General features: G+C 36.2%; 1 protein-coding gene across 1 annotated transcript in view; it reads right to left on the bottom strand.

The window, feature by feature from the left end:
• Positions 1-15,060, bottom strand: part of ITGA4 (integrin subunit alpha 4) — an 86,529-nt gene that overhangs the window by 55,739 nt on the left and 15,730 nt on the right. Inside the window, exons 3-8 of the mRNA XM_007461223.1 lie at positions 6,382-6,488; positions 6,156-6,285; positions 3,780-3,847; positions 2,371-2,500; positions 876-961; positions 80-142 (exon numbers count right to left, since the gene is read on the bottom strand). Coding sequence (XP_007461285.1) covers positions 80-142; positions 876-961; positions 2,371-2,500; positions 3,780-3,847; positions 6,156-6,285; positions 6,382-6,488 — 584 coding nt within the window. The remainder of the gene's footprint in view (positions 1-79; positions 143-875; positions 962-2,370; positions 2,501-3,779; positions 3,848-6,155; positions 6,286-6,381; positions 6,489-15,060) is intronic.

Here is a 15,060-nt window from a genome sequence, read left to right as displayed (position 1 = left end):
AAACCAGATCCAGTCATTGAGAAAAAAGCAGAATTACTCACCAAAGCCCTCAGTGACACCAAAGGTAGAGACATATTACCTTTTTACCTTTCATTTCATGTAAGATATTTAGTTCTTTTGCATCAATGCTGAATATGTATGCCTGCAATGGGGAAAAGAATTTGGAAAGGTCAGACTGCTATCACATTCAAAATGTTTCAGTCAATGAAAACATTAATGTTCATAACTTGTAATTGCTCAAATATATTTTTGAAAAATCATTTTCAGAGTGATACAAAAGGTTTAGGGAACCAAGTTCAAATTAAGATGCCTTCCTTGAAAAACTACCTTCTCAGGAACAATCTTACTGTTTCCTTAGAGAGCACAGAAAATACATATAGCTGCTTCACTTCCTTGTACAGCAGAAACTAACACAACATTGTAAAGCAATTATACTCCAATTAAAAGAAAAGAAAATGTTGTTTGTCTCAATCTTCAAAGCAATGTTCATGCAGCAATGTAACAAAAACTAGAACGAGAAATAACATTTTGTTCTTTCTGGTCCTACCACAATTGTACCAGGAATGTAGCTGCCTTGATTTGCCTTCAGCTATAAACTTATTAACCAATAAATGTATTCCTTGGACATCTTGAGACAATTCTATCTCAGAAACAATTACTCATTTGATTTACGTAGTCTTCCGGAAAGCTTTCCTGCTCAATTTTATATAAAAGCCATACGACTTTCACCCGCTTTACCACTAAATGCAGCATACTTCTCATCATTTCCAGCTTCATTGCTTAGAATTTCTGCAGTTCCTCCTGTAATATCTTATTCTCTCATGCAATCCATATGAACCTTTTAGAAGAAATAAATATAAAAATGTAACTCTTACTTTACCAATCTGTTCATGTTGAGGGGCTCCTCCAACTACTTCGGTAGTGTGCCGACTCCGAAAATGACCGGCTCCAACTGAGTATCCTTCAAGAAAATGGAGACAAGTATGAGAATCATTCGCAATGGGTAAAATTCATTATCATAAACCCACTTATAGAATGGATCATAAATCCATTCATAATTAAATGAGACTGAATTCAAAATGACTACAGTAAATAGAGTTTTAAGAATGTTTAGAATAGCAATACTCAAAATTGGTTTTTATATGCTTTAAGCAATTATTAATCTGTGTGTTAATATGGCTTATATGTTTAAGTCTTAGAAACTAAAGATAGCACCTTTACATGTGGTTTGTTAGTCTCTGTATATTAGGACATGGTAGTTTCTAAGATTACAACAGAAATATTTTAGCGTATATAAAATATAACATTTTGAACTTTAAGTAAAAGAAAGAAGTCTTCTTAAACTTCAACTTTTCCTGCCCTGAAACCTTCCTATTGTGATAAAACTGTATGATTACACAAAAGGTAAAATATTCTTATTTTATTATGTGATAAAAGGCACAATACTAAGTTACATTTTTAAAATAATGTTTCAAGATATCCTTCAACCATAAACAAGTAAATGCTGAACTGTAAATGGATTCCCTCCATTTTAAAATAAATTCCTTCTGTATGAATGGGGGGGTTCACTTCAAATGTGAAGAGCCTATACTCAGAAATAATTACAATAAGAATGATAAAAATAGTTGTGCTCTGGGAAATATTCTAAGAACTTATGAGGCAAAGGTCAATGGGCCGTTTTTAGACCCATATTCTTCATAATGTTACCCATTGTCTAGGATGCTGTCTGCAGTCCCACTGACTTTCAGTTGGTCCTTGAAGAAACTATACTTACTCATCCATTCATGATTAAATGAGTTATTTCATGTAGAGTGCTTACAAAAGTTCCTAGGATATGACAGGCACTCAGTAGATGCTATCTTTATAATAACAAGTTGACTGCATAAAGATATAAGCTTATAAGTGATTTACTGCAAAAGAGGAAGCTAAACCAGGAGTTCCAATCTAAGAATTATATATTGATGATAACAGTTACATACGTAAAATATTAACTGAAGTTTCAGAGACTATATCCTTAAAAAGGGAGTTTCTGAAATGACTTTTTAATTACTACTGGCCATTTTGATCTTTTTTTTTTTTTTTTTTGCGGTACGTAGGCCTCTCACTGTTGTGGCCTCTTCTGTTGCGGAGAACAGGCTCCGGACGCGCAGGCTCAGTGGCCATGGCTCACGGGCCCAGCCGCTCCACGGCATGTGGGATCTTCCCGGACCAGGGCACGAACCTGTGTCCCCTGCACCAGCAGGCGGACTCTCAACCACTGCGCCACCAGGGAAGCCCCATTTTGATCTTTGGAAGATACAATTTCCCTTATTTGTAATTACTAGTATCTGTAAGGCAGAGATAATTCGAGTTTGTCCATTTTTATAGTACCTAAATAACTTCCGAATTTCACTTGATTGTGTTTGTCTAAAAAAGCTTTGTATTTATTTGTAGTTATATTGTAGACGAAAAGAGAGCCGGTCCAATAGGATGATCCTGGAGCTCCCATCACAATTAAGTCCTGTAAGAAAAAAAAAAAGTATCATCATTTAAAAGTTTAATCTCACCACTCAAAACCTCCTCCAGATACACACTTTAAGTAAATAGTGACAAAAATACATTTTTATAAATTTCTGAAATGTAAGCATTTTATGAGTTTAAAAACACATCAAAAAAGCCAGAGAAGCTAGCTAATGAATTTTCACCTAAAATGAGAATTTCAGAGAAGAAACGCTGAAACTCTCACTTCATGCTCATCAGCGGACTTTAAAATCAAAGGTAGAATCACTGAACACTAGAGTAAGCTTTGAGGAGAAAGGCAATGTGGTTTTCTATTAAAGTAAACCCTATCTGGGTAATTCATTACTGCTCATTACAGAGATAATTGTGTGTTGCCAAAGAGTAAAAAATGGACTTATTTCAATTTGCAAAAAGCTAATGAATAGGTTCCTTAATAATGTTAGCTTGGAATAAAAAACAACTCAAATGAAATTGGGGCATACTTGATGATAAACGTAGGAATTTAGAAGAAAGGAAAGAGCAGACACTTGTCTGGTGAAATATGAAAACTTTTCAACAGTTAAAGCTATGTAACATTTCTAAATTTCCTAAACAATCCAAACTTTGAAAAAAAAAAAGGTCAATTTAAATATAAAGAAAGCAAGCATTATTATTTTTCCATACTAGGCAATATTTAAGGAAATTGTTAACCCAAGGCTTGATACAAACTGTCTACAAAGATTTAGAAAACATTCATAACTTCATAATGGGTTGTTGAGAGAAACTGGGAGATTTAGGAGTTGAGTACAATTGTGATCTTTCATTGTGTATGTGATAGTGTTAGAAAAAGAATAATAGAGTTTGGGACCATATCTCATTTAAGAGGATATTATTAAGTTCTTAAATCTCCCAGTTCTCACACTTCTAATGAAAAGTGTTAACTCATACACTTCCTCCCCCCCCAATTTAATAACTAAATATAACATACCTAGATATTTTCAATGCTTAAATTAACAAATAACTACAGCTACTTTTGATTTCTATTAAATTCTTCACAAAAGTAACCTTCTTTAGTATAGACTTTTAGTTGGTCTTGTGTGACACAGCCATCTAAATATTAATATTTTATCAATACATATGTCGAATATTGAGTGGTGAAAATTAAGTTGTATTACACTCAAATTTAAGAGACATATTATTTGGGTATTATACAATTTTTCTTCAAAGCATAATATCAATCTTCTAAGGCAAATTAAAATTCTATATGTAAACATCCATAGCAGCTATTTTGGGACAATTACCTCTGTGTAAAAACTAGATATTCCAGCTTGACATGATGCAAAATTTTCTCCAAATTTTCTCACATAATCTAAAATAAAGTAGAAAAACAATTCATGATTTCATTTTAAAACAGACAAAATCTGCATAATTTTATTTATAAATCCTTATAAGTATACCTTTTAAGAGCTCTTTTACAGTATTATTTAAAAAAAATAGTAAGTGGTAAAATTTAAGGTCATAAATATGTTCCATGTTGATCTTCAAAATATCCCTGTGAAATAGCAATAGAAAATCTACCCAGCCTCTTTTCCATGGGAAGAATATGCAGCATACACTCAAAAAGTTGTCAGGTGAGTATCTAAGACAGAGGTAGGATTTGTGGCTCCCAGTTCAGGTTTCCATTTAAAATAGGCTTCCTAGATTTTTGCCTGGCTGAAAATATCAGAGTCAAGATCTGCATGGAGATGGAGGGTCTCTTCTTACAAAGCCCCCATGAATGGTTGCTTTGTGAAACTTACTAGGGGCACAAAACTTGCTTTACCTGAAGAACTGACATAAGTAAACCTCTATGCAGATACAGGACCACATCTTCGTTTTGGCTTTGCTAACCAGAAATGTTAAATAAATTGCTGTCATTTATAATGACCACTCCCTGTCATGCTTTTTCATTCCTTTTTATATCTTCTTTGGTCCTATATACATTCTTTTACTTAAAAAATATTACCATAATTTTAGGTGTCTTAGGTTTCTGCCATCATGTTTTGTTTTTTCATAGAATGTGGCTAGGTATATATTTATACATATATTTATTTATATATATATTCATACATATATGTGTGTGTGTATATATATGTGTGTGTGTATATATATATATATATATATATATATACACATTTGGCGGTGGTGCACATTGTCATCTATGGACATTGGATGTCCATGTACAGAGTCACCCAGAGAACACAAGAAAATGTACAGGACTGAAATCTACACCCAGGGAGGCACCAGCATTTTGTGAAGGGACCAGCCAGCAGTAGGACAAGAGTTGCAGAACATTAAGCAGTCAAATGCATCACTTCACACTAGTAGAATAGTCAGAAGTGGTTGCTGGGGCAATTAAAAGCCCCAGACATGGGGCCAGCTAGGTGGGGAGGGGTGCTGCAGTTGAGGGGTGTCTTTAGCTTGCATCTCTACTAGACTGTCCTTTGACAGGTTTCCTTCAGCCTATACAGCTAATTCCTATTGTTGAACATTTGCGCACTTGATTTTCAAGGGAACCAAGTTCACAAGGGAAAAGACCTCATCTGAACTGAAGATTATGACTCAGGCTGGTCAGGTTTACATTATGGAGAGACTGCAAGACCCCAAATGACCATGAAGGCCACTACAGCCAGGGAGAGAGGCCTGTACTGTGAAATGTTTTAAAGTGTAAACCATAAGCTATTATGAAAAAGAGGATAATAGCTAGAGTAAGTTTTACTGCAACTGAAAAGTTAAAATTCACCTTTTATCTTCTTGGCATTCAAAGGCAAATTAGGAATATAGACGATATAATCCTTTCTATTATATCAAACTCCAGGGAGGAAAGACTCCAATATTAATAAAACCAACTCAATTTGCATACTTGCTCCAAGTTTTGTCAAGTAATAGAAATTTCCTTTGGACACTGGGATAATCATTTTGGTTAGAAAAACTGGAACTTGGCATTCATATATATTTTATTCTTTCCAAAGACACATTTTCAGAATTTTAGTTCTGTTGCAGGTATCATTTTTTCAATACTCTGTTGACATTTACCTCTAACTTTGCTCATTTCATTTTATGTCCTAGCTCTGCATGCACTAACCATGACCTAAAATTTTTATGGGAAAGACCTTTCAAACGTAAGCTACCAATCCCTTGCAATTTCAAGGAAAACGAGTAAATTTGGGGAAATAAGAAAGACAGTGAGTGGGAAAGATCTGCTTACATTTATACTTTGGATATTTCTAAATCTTGTTGGAAGCTAAAGGTAAAGCAAGAAACTTAAACAATTTTCTTGCTTCTGATCATATTTTTCAATCTATTTCATGATTTTAAGTGTCCTGCACTTGCTGGGCATTCGACTCACTTATACTGAATAGAAAATATATTTAATGCTAAAGTGGTAATGCTCAACTAGATGTTAAAATTATTCAAATTGTAGAATTCCTAGTCCTAAAAACACAGTACACTTTTGAAAATTAAAACAACTGCAATTGGGTAAAAAAGGAAATAATACTGAGTAGTTAAAGGAAACAGAGCTATTTCAAAGATCCTCCCACCCCAAACCAAACATCCAAAATTGAAAACTGAAGAAAACTTTTTAAAGGCATTCACTTATTTCTCTTGATTCAGTTAATATCAAAACCATGCCTTACCTTGATAGCATGGAGCTATTCTTTTACTCAGCTCTGTTCGTAAATCAGGGGGCATTCCATAGCAAACACCCGTGGGGAGCTTATTTTCATTCTTTATGTAAAATATATTTTTCCATCTATGCCCACAAGTCTGAATAAAACATAAAAGTAGACCATATGATGTGAAAGTCACACCCAGGGTATCTGATTTCACGATGGGATCAGTGGACTAATTTCAATAACCTACCACGATGGAGCCATTTTCTCCTGGCTGTCTGGAAAGCGTGACCCCCAACCATTGATTGTCTCTTTCTTCCAAACAAGTCTTTCCACAAGGTTCTCCATTAGGGCTACCTACAGCATTTGAAAATGATTTTATCATCAGTTATCTTGAAAACAATATTATTCTACAAGAGCAAACAAACACACATGCTTATCCCCAGTGTTTCTTCCTTCCGCCGTCTGTGGAATGCCCCCTTTCCCTGCTTCCCTGTCATCAAACATTTGGTGCACATTGTTGGGGTAACCGTCAGTTAATCTGTGCCAACATAATTGTTCTCTCACAGGTGATTTTTGTTTGTAGAAATGCCCTCTGACTGGTAACACCAGGAAGAGATGGCCTTGATATAGGAGATAGCTAACCAACATGACTAAGAGAGGGGAAACCAGTTTAAAACAAAATTGGCTGTACAAGTCCAACTGCATTGTGTAATACTTGGCAAAGAATGTCATCTTTGTTTTGGTCATTTATCTAGCAATGTAAGCAACATTTCCAGAGCACTTTTTTTAAACGTTTCTTGTACTGAGACATTAAGAATAGAAGGACTACAATATGGTCCTCAGCATTTACGTCACAATTTATTGAAGCTGGAGGTGATGATGGAGCATGTGGAGAGCAGCTGTGTATAATTAGCATACTAATAATGCCAGTATTTAAAACAAACTGCCCTATGGTTTACATTTAGTGGATTGTGACATTCTCAACAAAGAAAAAAAGACTTTGAAAAGCTGGATTATTTTAGTAAAGAAACAACGTCAATAGGCACTTTCACAAAGGCATGAAGAGCCAGAAAGCCAAAAATAAAATATTACACACGGGCAATACTTTTAAACTGTGCAAGAAAAAGTGATCGTCCCAGTAATTTTTCTTTTTGTTAAAGTGACTTATTTGCTTTGTAGCTGGGATCCTGTATTAAATGTGATTTCAAGTAAGTGATTCTGGGGGAGAATAAGATGCAGTATATTAAGATTCCTTTTGCTATTTCCACCCACTTCAATTGCCACATGACAGTTCCGTTACAAAGGCAGATAAATATATTTGCATTAATTTGACTGGATAGGGACATGGAACTTTTTTTTTTAACTTAATTTTGCTACCAAGTTTTCATACATTGATAGGGACCACACTCTAAATCATCAAGCACTTATAACCTTGACCCCCTAGATAATGCTTCCTGGGCAAACTCAGAATACCTTCATAGATGAGGGTTAGTATTAGAAAGTGAAATTATTTGCAGTAAGTCTCCTGGGTAAGAGATATTTTAAGGAGTGTGGAAAGATATTTGTGCATACATTTTATGAACATTTGTTCGTTCTCTTAAAATGTTGTTCAGGACAAACCAACCCTTCAACACAGCTAAACTGAAGAAAGTTTCCTAGCCCCGTCTGGAGATTGATTTAGTTGGTCCACGTGAGGCCCTGATTACCCCAGGCAATTCTCATGATCTGGAACATTGTTACGATGGTATATGGATAATCTTTTTTTGGCCAATTTTCTTGGAGAATAGTAATGTCAACTCCCACCTATTGGTAGTGCCCGCCAAGAGCATGAGACAGAGGAATACGACTAAGGATCTGTCTGGTAAAAGAATGCTGGGGTTGATTAGCAATGTCTACTTGGAATGGGAAGGGGATATTGCTGCAGCCCAAACCTTGATCAAGGATGGTCCAGGTGGAAGCATAAGGTTTCTATATTCAAGTTAATAAAGAAAGGAAGGAATAAGGGAGAGGGAAGGGAAAAACAATTATGTTGTAGTACTGAATGGGTAAGGTCTAACATAGAAAGTTGTTACTGTGGCTACACAATGCCAATGTAATTGAAAGAAAGTGAAAGAATGACAAATTTTAATTTTCACTGTGATGCAAATTTCAGTTTGACTTTTTACTAAAATTGTCAGTTGCTTTTTTTTTTTTTTTTTTAACTAATGTCAAAAATAGATGATAGGGCTTCCCTGGTGGCGCAGTGGTTGAGAGTCCGCCTGCCGATGCAGGGGACGTGGGTTCATGCCCCGGTCCGGGAAGATCCCACATGCCGCAAAGCGGCTGGGCCCGTGAGCCATGGCGGCCGCTGAGCCTGCGCGTCTGGAGCCTGCGCTCCGCAATGGGAGAGGCCACAACAGTGAGAGGCCCGTGTACCGCAAAAAAAAAAAAGATGATAAATGGTAGATTCGTCTACCTGAAGCTGAAGTTATTATTTATCCCAATAGATGCTTCAACAAAGTATCTTCTCTGAAAATACCAAAGCCTTTCTAAAATTATAGTCAACACTCAGTTAACTAAGCAATTGTGCAGGAGGAAAATTAAGGACAGGAGAGGACGGAGTTCACAAATAACACATTACCTCTGTTAAAATGTGGTATATTTAATGGACAGTTTCATTAAGATTACAGCCAATATTTAGAAACAAATTTACTGTTCTAGAGATGCCACCCCAATGTTTAAAAACATATAATAGTATGTACGTAGTAAACATACAATAGTTTAGAACTAAAAAATACCATGTAAATTGCTGAAGAAAATGGCCCAAAAGTTCTTATGCACAAAAATTGTGAATTGTCATCTGTTTCTTAGCTGAGCTCTCTTATTTGTAGATTTTAAAATGAAAACTAGAGGAACTCTTGTGTTATAAAACTGTTTTCTGTGTCCACAGATTATTCCCCATTGCATCCTTTCTGTTTTAGTTTTAGCCTCGCCAGGTGACATCACAATGTCATCACTGCTCAGATTCTCACACTTAAGAGTCACAAACCTAGATAACTCTAGTAAGTGGACAGACATACTGACTCACACTTATATAGGTTTCTTCTTTCCACTTCCTAATACCGCTTCTGCCACAGAGTAGCACCCAACAGCAAAGAGAATCCTGAGGTACTTTCAGCACTGGTTACGAGACAAAATCAGTTCAAAGAACAGCCTATAAATCCCCACTACTGGTCTGGGTCTTCAGTTCTAGCAACTTTTCACCTTTACTTCTGTAATGCCTGCAGAATCTTGGCAGAGAGGCCTGCCCTTCACATCACCAACTTATGCTCAGGGCCCCTCCAGAGCTTTGCCTTAACTTCCTTGCTCTCGAGGCCACGCCTTTTCTCGTGGTTCTCAGCCCTGACTGGACATGAGGATCACCTGGGGTGATGGTGGGGGGGGGGAAGTTTGGAACAAATACTGACACCTGGTCCCACTCCCAGAGGCTCCGATTTGATGTGCCTGGGTTGAGACCCAGACATCAGAATTTTTCAAACAGCTCCCCAGTAACAGTAGTGTGCAGCTGGGCTTGTGAGCAACTGCTCTGCAATGTACATGGTTATGCCACTTCCTGTGTTATATGTGAAAGGAATTACTCCATTTAGAAAATAGTAGTAATACCTTTTTGCCCTCCTTGGTTTCACCTAAATATTGGAATAGGATATCAAATATTAAGCCAATTTCCTTCATGTGGAAATACAGTATTTCTGATTTGGTCAGAAATGATGATCATTAGAACTGTCATGAGAAAGCTAATTCTCATGAATTTCCCTGACAGAACACCATAAATAAATGCAGATTATCTTTATATTTTATCCAAATGTCATGCTGAAATGATTTATAATCTGGTTTTCAATTCAGCTCATACATTACTGATCTAAACTCAGAAAATCAAATCAGCTTCATAATTGAAAAAAGTACTTTACATGGTTTAACATAAAAGAGGTCAGCAGAAATTAACATGTGATAATTCTCCATGCTTTTATATAACTAGAATGACTAATTCTTAGCACAGTTGAACGCATTTTCCCAGTAGACGTTAAAAATATAAAGCACATTAAAAACCATAACCCTTATTCTAAAAATTAAGCCCATCTTTCTCTTTCTTCTTTTTCCTCTTTCGATTTTCATTTGGGAAAGAAAATATAAAAATGTATGCTTACTATTCAGTTTTTATTTCCACTTATTGATTTTGTTTCAGTGCATACATGAGTATACAAATGTGAATAAGCAGTAATTTTGATAGATGGATACAAAGGATGTTAGTACAAAGCCAATTAGGTACATTCTTTACCACTTCCCCCCCTTTGTCTTTTTTGCTCTTATTCACATCATCTGTTTTAGTGCCATTTTTCCAAGTGCCAAAATGTGACAGAGACTATGGAAGACTAGATATTTGCTCTTGATTGTCATCTCCATGGGGGCAGACTGACTATTTTGTTGACTGTGGCATTCCCACAGCACAGAACAGGGCCTTACATGCAGTAGGCAGGAACAAAATATTTGCTGAGGGAGGGAATTCTGAAACCCCTTATACCACCACAAAATCCTCTACTAGAGGATACTACTACAAAATTTTCACCGAACTCTCAGGCATCTAAGCTTTGGAGAGGTCTTCTTCCTTCTCTCCTATTCTCTCCTACTTCCAAAATATTAGTCCCTTAAGTTTTAAGACAGTAACAGATGGTCTGAAGGAAAACAGCGTTTGCAGGTTTGAAGATCTTTACAAAGTGCGATATGTGAGTAGGATGATGTAGGACTGAGAATTAGCTGGGCCTCCAGGAAGTGCCTGTCTCAGAGGGGTTCTGCAAGGATTTTGAGGACTAAATGAGGTATATGTGAAGGGCTCGGGCTAGAGCCTGGCAGAGAAAGCAAGAAAACATTAGCTGATGCTGACATTATTATTTTAAGGATTAAGCTAAAGATACGATTAAGCTGCACATATGTCATGGGATATATCCTCCTCCATAACATATTTGTGGCATATCAATGTCAGCGAGCCCTTACCATACACATTAACTCTTTTATTTCTCAGAGTAGCAACAGAGGACGGTGTTATCGATCCCATTTTACAGGTGAGGAAATAGAATCTTAAAGAAGTAAAGTGATTTGCCCAAATCCATTGGGCTGGTAAACAGAAAAGATTATAATCAAAAATCAAAACCTTTTAGAATGAAATACTGCCATTTGCAGCAATACAGATCGACTAGAGATTATCATACTAAGTAAAGTAAGCCAGACAGAGAAAGACAAATATCATATGATACCACTTATATGTGGAATCTAAAATATGATATAAATGAACTTTTTACAAAACAGAAACAGACTCACAGACACAGAAAACAAACTCATGGTTACCAAAGGGGAAAGGGCGGGGAGGGATAAATTAGGAGTTTGGGATCAGCAGATACAAAATACTACATATAAAATAAACAACAAGGTCCTACTGTATAGCACAGGGAATTATATTCAATATCTTGTAATAAACCATAATGGAAAAGAATTTTTACAAAAAGGAAATCAAAAGCTTTTAGAAATTAAAGATCTAACAGTAGTTACTTTCCACTAATCTGGAGTATATACAATAGAACTGTACATATATTTCAGACATATGAATTATCTGGATAAATTTTACTTTCTAAACCTTTCTTTTCAGCTGAAAATGTGTAAAATATCACAAGTCTGCCCACAGACTATACAGTCAACTTTCTAGTGTTCACAAAACATGTTACTTACTTGGTCCCTATCTTACCCTGACCTTTTCCTCAACTGAGATCAGTTCTCAATATTTTGGCATTTCTTGAGGAAGGACCAAGGGGAAAGACCAGACTCAAAGGTCTTCTTTCTGTAACCTTTTGACAGCTTGAGTGACACACTTTGTGGGTAGGGTAGCCTGGGACTTTTGGATGCAATGACAAGTTTGATTTATCTGCTTGTGTCACTGGGCTGTGGCTTCATCAGTTCAGACATTTGACTGGGGCTCTCAGACTGGCCTTCTGGCTACTAAGAGAACACATGCATTTATCTGATCTTTCAAAAGATGTGACATAATTTTCAAGTTTCAGAAAAATAGTGAAAGACCTTACTTCCACCAATTACTTTTTTTTTTTTAACATGAAGCTCTATTCCATTGAAAGATGAGTCCTGTATTTTCAAACTCTTCTACTAGAAATTTTTCGTAAATAATTCTGAAAAATAAATGACCCTTGCTCTATAAAAATTCTATAAAGATTCTATGTTCATTCATGAAAGATATCTTTATTTGTAGAAGCAATAATTACCGAGTGAAAATAATCATACAATTCCTTCATTTACCAAGATTCAGAATATAGAAAAAACATGGGATTAAAAGCAAATGAACCAATTCAAATATGACCAGATTACAAGGCCTACCACTGGAGGGTTATAAAAATTACAGAAAATTTGCGTCTGTGCATACAAGACTGCCGGCACCTAGTAAGTGTTCATTAAATGGTAAATGCTTCTGCTCCCCAGGGTACCCACATTGCGTTGATGTGGACACACCAGCAGAGGGAGCTCACATGTTGTGAGGCTGGATCAGCAGCCTTCCTTCAGCTCTTTAAGCCAAATGGCCCCTTGTTTTTGTTTCTTATCAGACACTAATTACTATTAAATTCATTATATTATTTTTATTATATTAAACTGTGTACTTTTCCCACACATCTAGTAAAATGTGGTGGAGATGTTTCTGAAAGGTAACATTGATGTTCATGAATTTAACAGCAATAACAATAACTTGGAGTAATGAAAAGTGAAATACCCAAGTTTTACAGGAGATATGGGACATGAACGTACTAAACTTCCAAGACCATTTCCTCCAAGTCATCTAGGGGCAAACAAGAGTCAAAATATCAAATTAAACATCAAAATTAGAAACCATTCTCAAAGTATTTTTTTTCTGGAAAAATATGTTTAAGTGTCATATTCTACGACATCCTAATAAAAATCTGATAATGGCTGATAATCATGTTCAATTTATGTGAGAAACAGCTCCTATAATCATAGGCCTGAAAAAGCCAGCTATTTAAGTCCTCTATTTCATTTTAATTACATTTTTTATTTAATGATTGTATTTATTTTACTGTGCTGCATTTAGGAAGAGAGTTCCACACAGAGGTGAACAAGTTCTGGCAGTAGAGGCAAAAGCTTCATGGTTGCAATGTTATGAATCTGAGTTGATCCTGAGACATCACTAGGCTTCAGAACCCTAGAAAACCATCCTGCTGGTGAGCTTGAACCTAAGATCGGGGTTTCCTCCAGGTGCCTCAGGGCCAAACTTCTTTAAATTCCTACAGAAAACCTATACAAGTATTTTTACTAAGTACAGCAGAAAAATGTACAGCAACGGATATATTTGCTGTGCATAATTTAAAGAAGGAATGTTTTCTTACAATAATTATAGAATTATTTATATATTAAATAACACATTATATGCTTTGTATGTGCCAGGCACACTTTTAATATATGTAAACATGTATATTAAGTCATTTAATTTTCATTATACCCCTATGAGGCAGGTATTATTATCATTATCCCAATTTCACAGATGGGGAAGCTGAAACAAAGGGAGATTAAGCATCTTGCCCAAAGTCACACTACTTGTAAGGGGGGAAGGAAGGATTCAAACTCATACTGTCATCCACCACCCTACACCACTTTACAGTGATTTGCTATTAGTACTTTTCACTGTTAATCAGGGAATGAATCCAAGTATCAACATTATTAATAATCTAATTCTATTTTTATAATAACTTATTATATAACATTAACTTCCAACATTAGAAAATAAGGAAAGAAAATTCTCTACTTCCATGGTTTTCAACTAATCTCTTAGACTTAAGCATTCATTTGAAAAAGTATCACCAATATATAGATACCATTTTGAGTGTCTGTGAAACAAGAATAATGCAAAAATGTAAACAGAAAAAAAACTCCAGGGGAACCTGCCCTCACTTAATGCTCAGTGGTCAATACTGAAGTTCTGAGCCTGGTTTTGGAATTCACAGGGTAGGATGGAGGAGGAGGTCAGGCTAATAACAAGGTTTAAAAATATGTGAGGGCTTCCCTGGTGGCGCAGTGGTCGAGAGTCCGCCTGCCGATGCAGGGGACACGGGTTCGTGCCCTGGTCCGGGAAGATCCCACATGCCGCGGAGAGGCTGGGCCTGTGAGCCATGGCCGCTGAGCCTGCGCATCCGGAGCCTGTGCTCCGCAACGGAAGAGGCCACAACAGTGAGAGGCCCGCATACCGCAAAAAAAAAAAAAAAAAAGAAAAAAATGTGAGAAAAGTAAAAATCAGTCAGAGAGTCAGAGAGTCCATGGCATCATTCTGTACCAATCAATGTAAGACCAGACTGAGATGAGGGGTTACCGATAACAGAGGACATCTTTTCATTCAAAGTTTAAACTGTGGGATAAGATGGTGCAGAGACAATGATTTGCAGACAAAATAATGATATTCTAATAAATACTAGAAAATGGTCACAAGAAAACAGAGAATAGCACTGGGGTGAGGTAGACCTAGAAAGATTTCACAGAGGGTATTGACAAGAGACTTCTACAAAGGGTATCATTTTAAAAGGACATGTCTAATCCACTTCACAAAATATTTCCTGCAAGAGAGATCTGATAACTAAATCTATACTCTTACTACTTCTGAACATATTCATTGAGAATTACAGTATTTCATATAAATTATATGAAAAAGATTTCAAATCATTAAAAAAAGATTCTTGGGGATAAACTGAGAGCATCAGAACCAACACACTGCATTACTGAGCCCAGTTCTGTCACCTGCAAGTCCACTTCCATATTTAATTTGATATCTCCAGCTCTTCCTAAAATTAAAATCCCCTTGTTTTAAAGACAGTCAGTTCCAAGCTTCCTA

Source organism: Lipotes vexillifer, unplaced genomic scaffold (genome assembly GCF_000442215.2).
Source record: "Lipotes vexillifer unplaced genomic scaffold, Lipotes_vexillifer_v1.1 scaffold57, whole genome shotgun sequence".
In the NCBI taxonomy this organism is placed as follows: Eukaryota; Metazoa; Chordata; class Mammalia; order Artiodactyla; family Lipotidae; genus Lipotes; species Lipotes vexillifer.
This window is presented reverse-complemented; position numbering and strand designations above follow the sequence as displayed.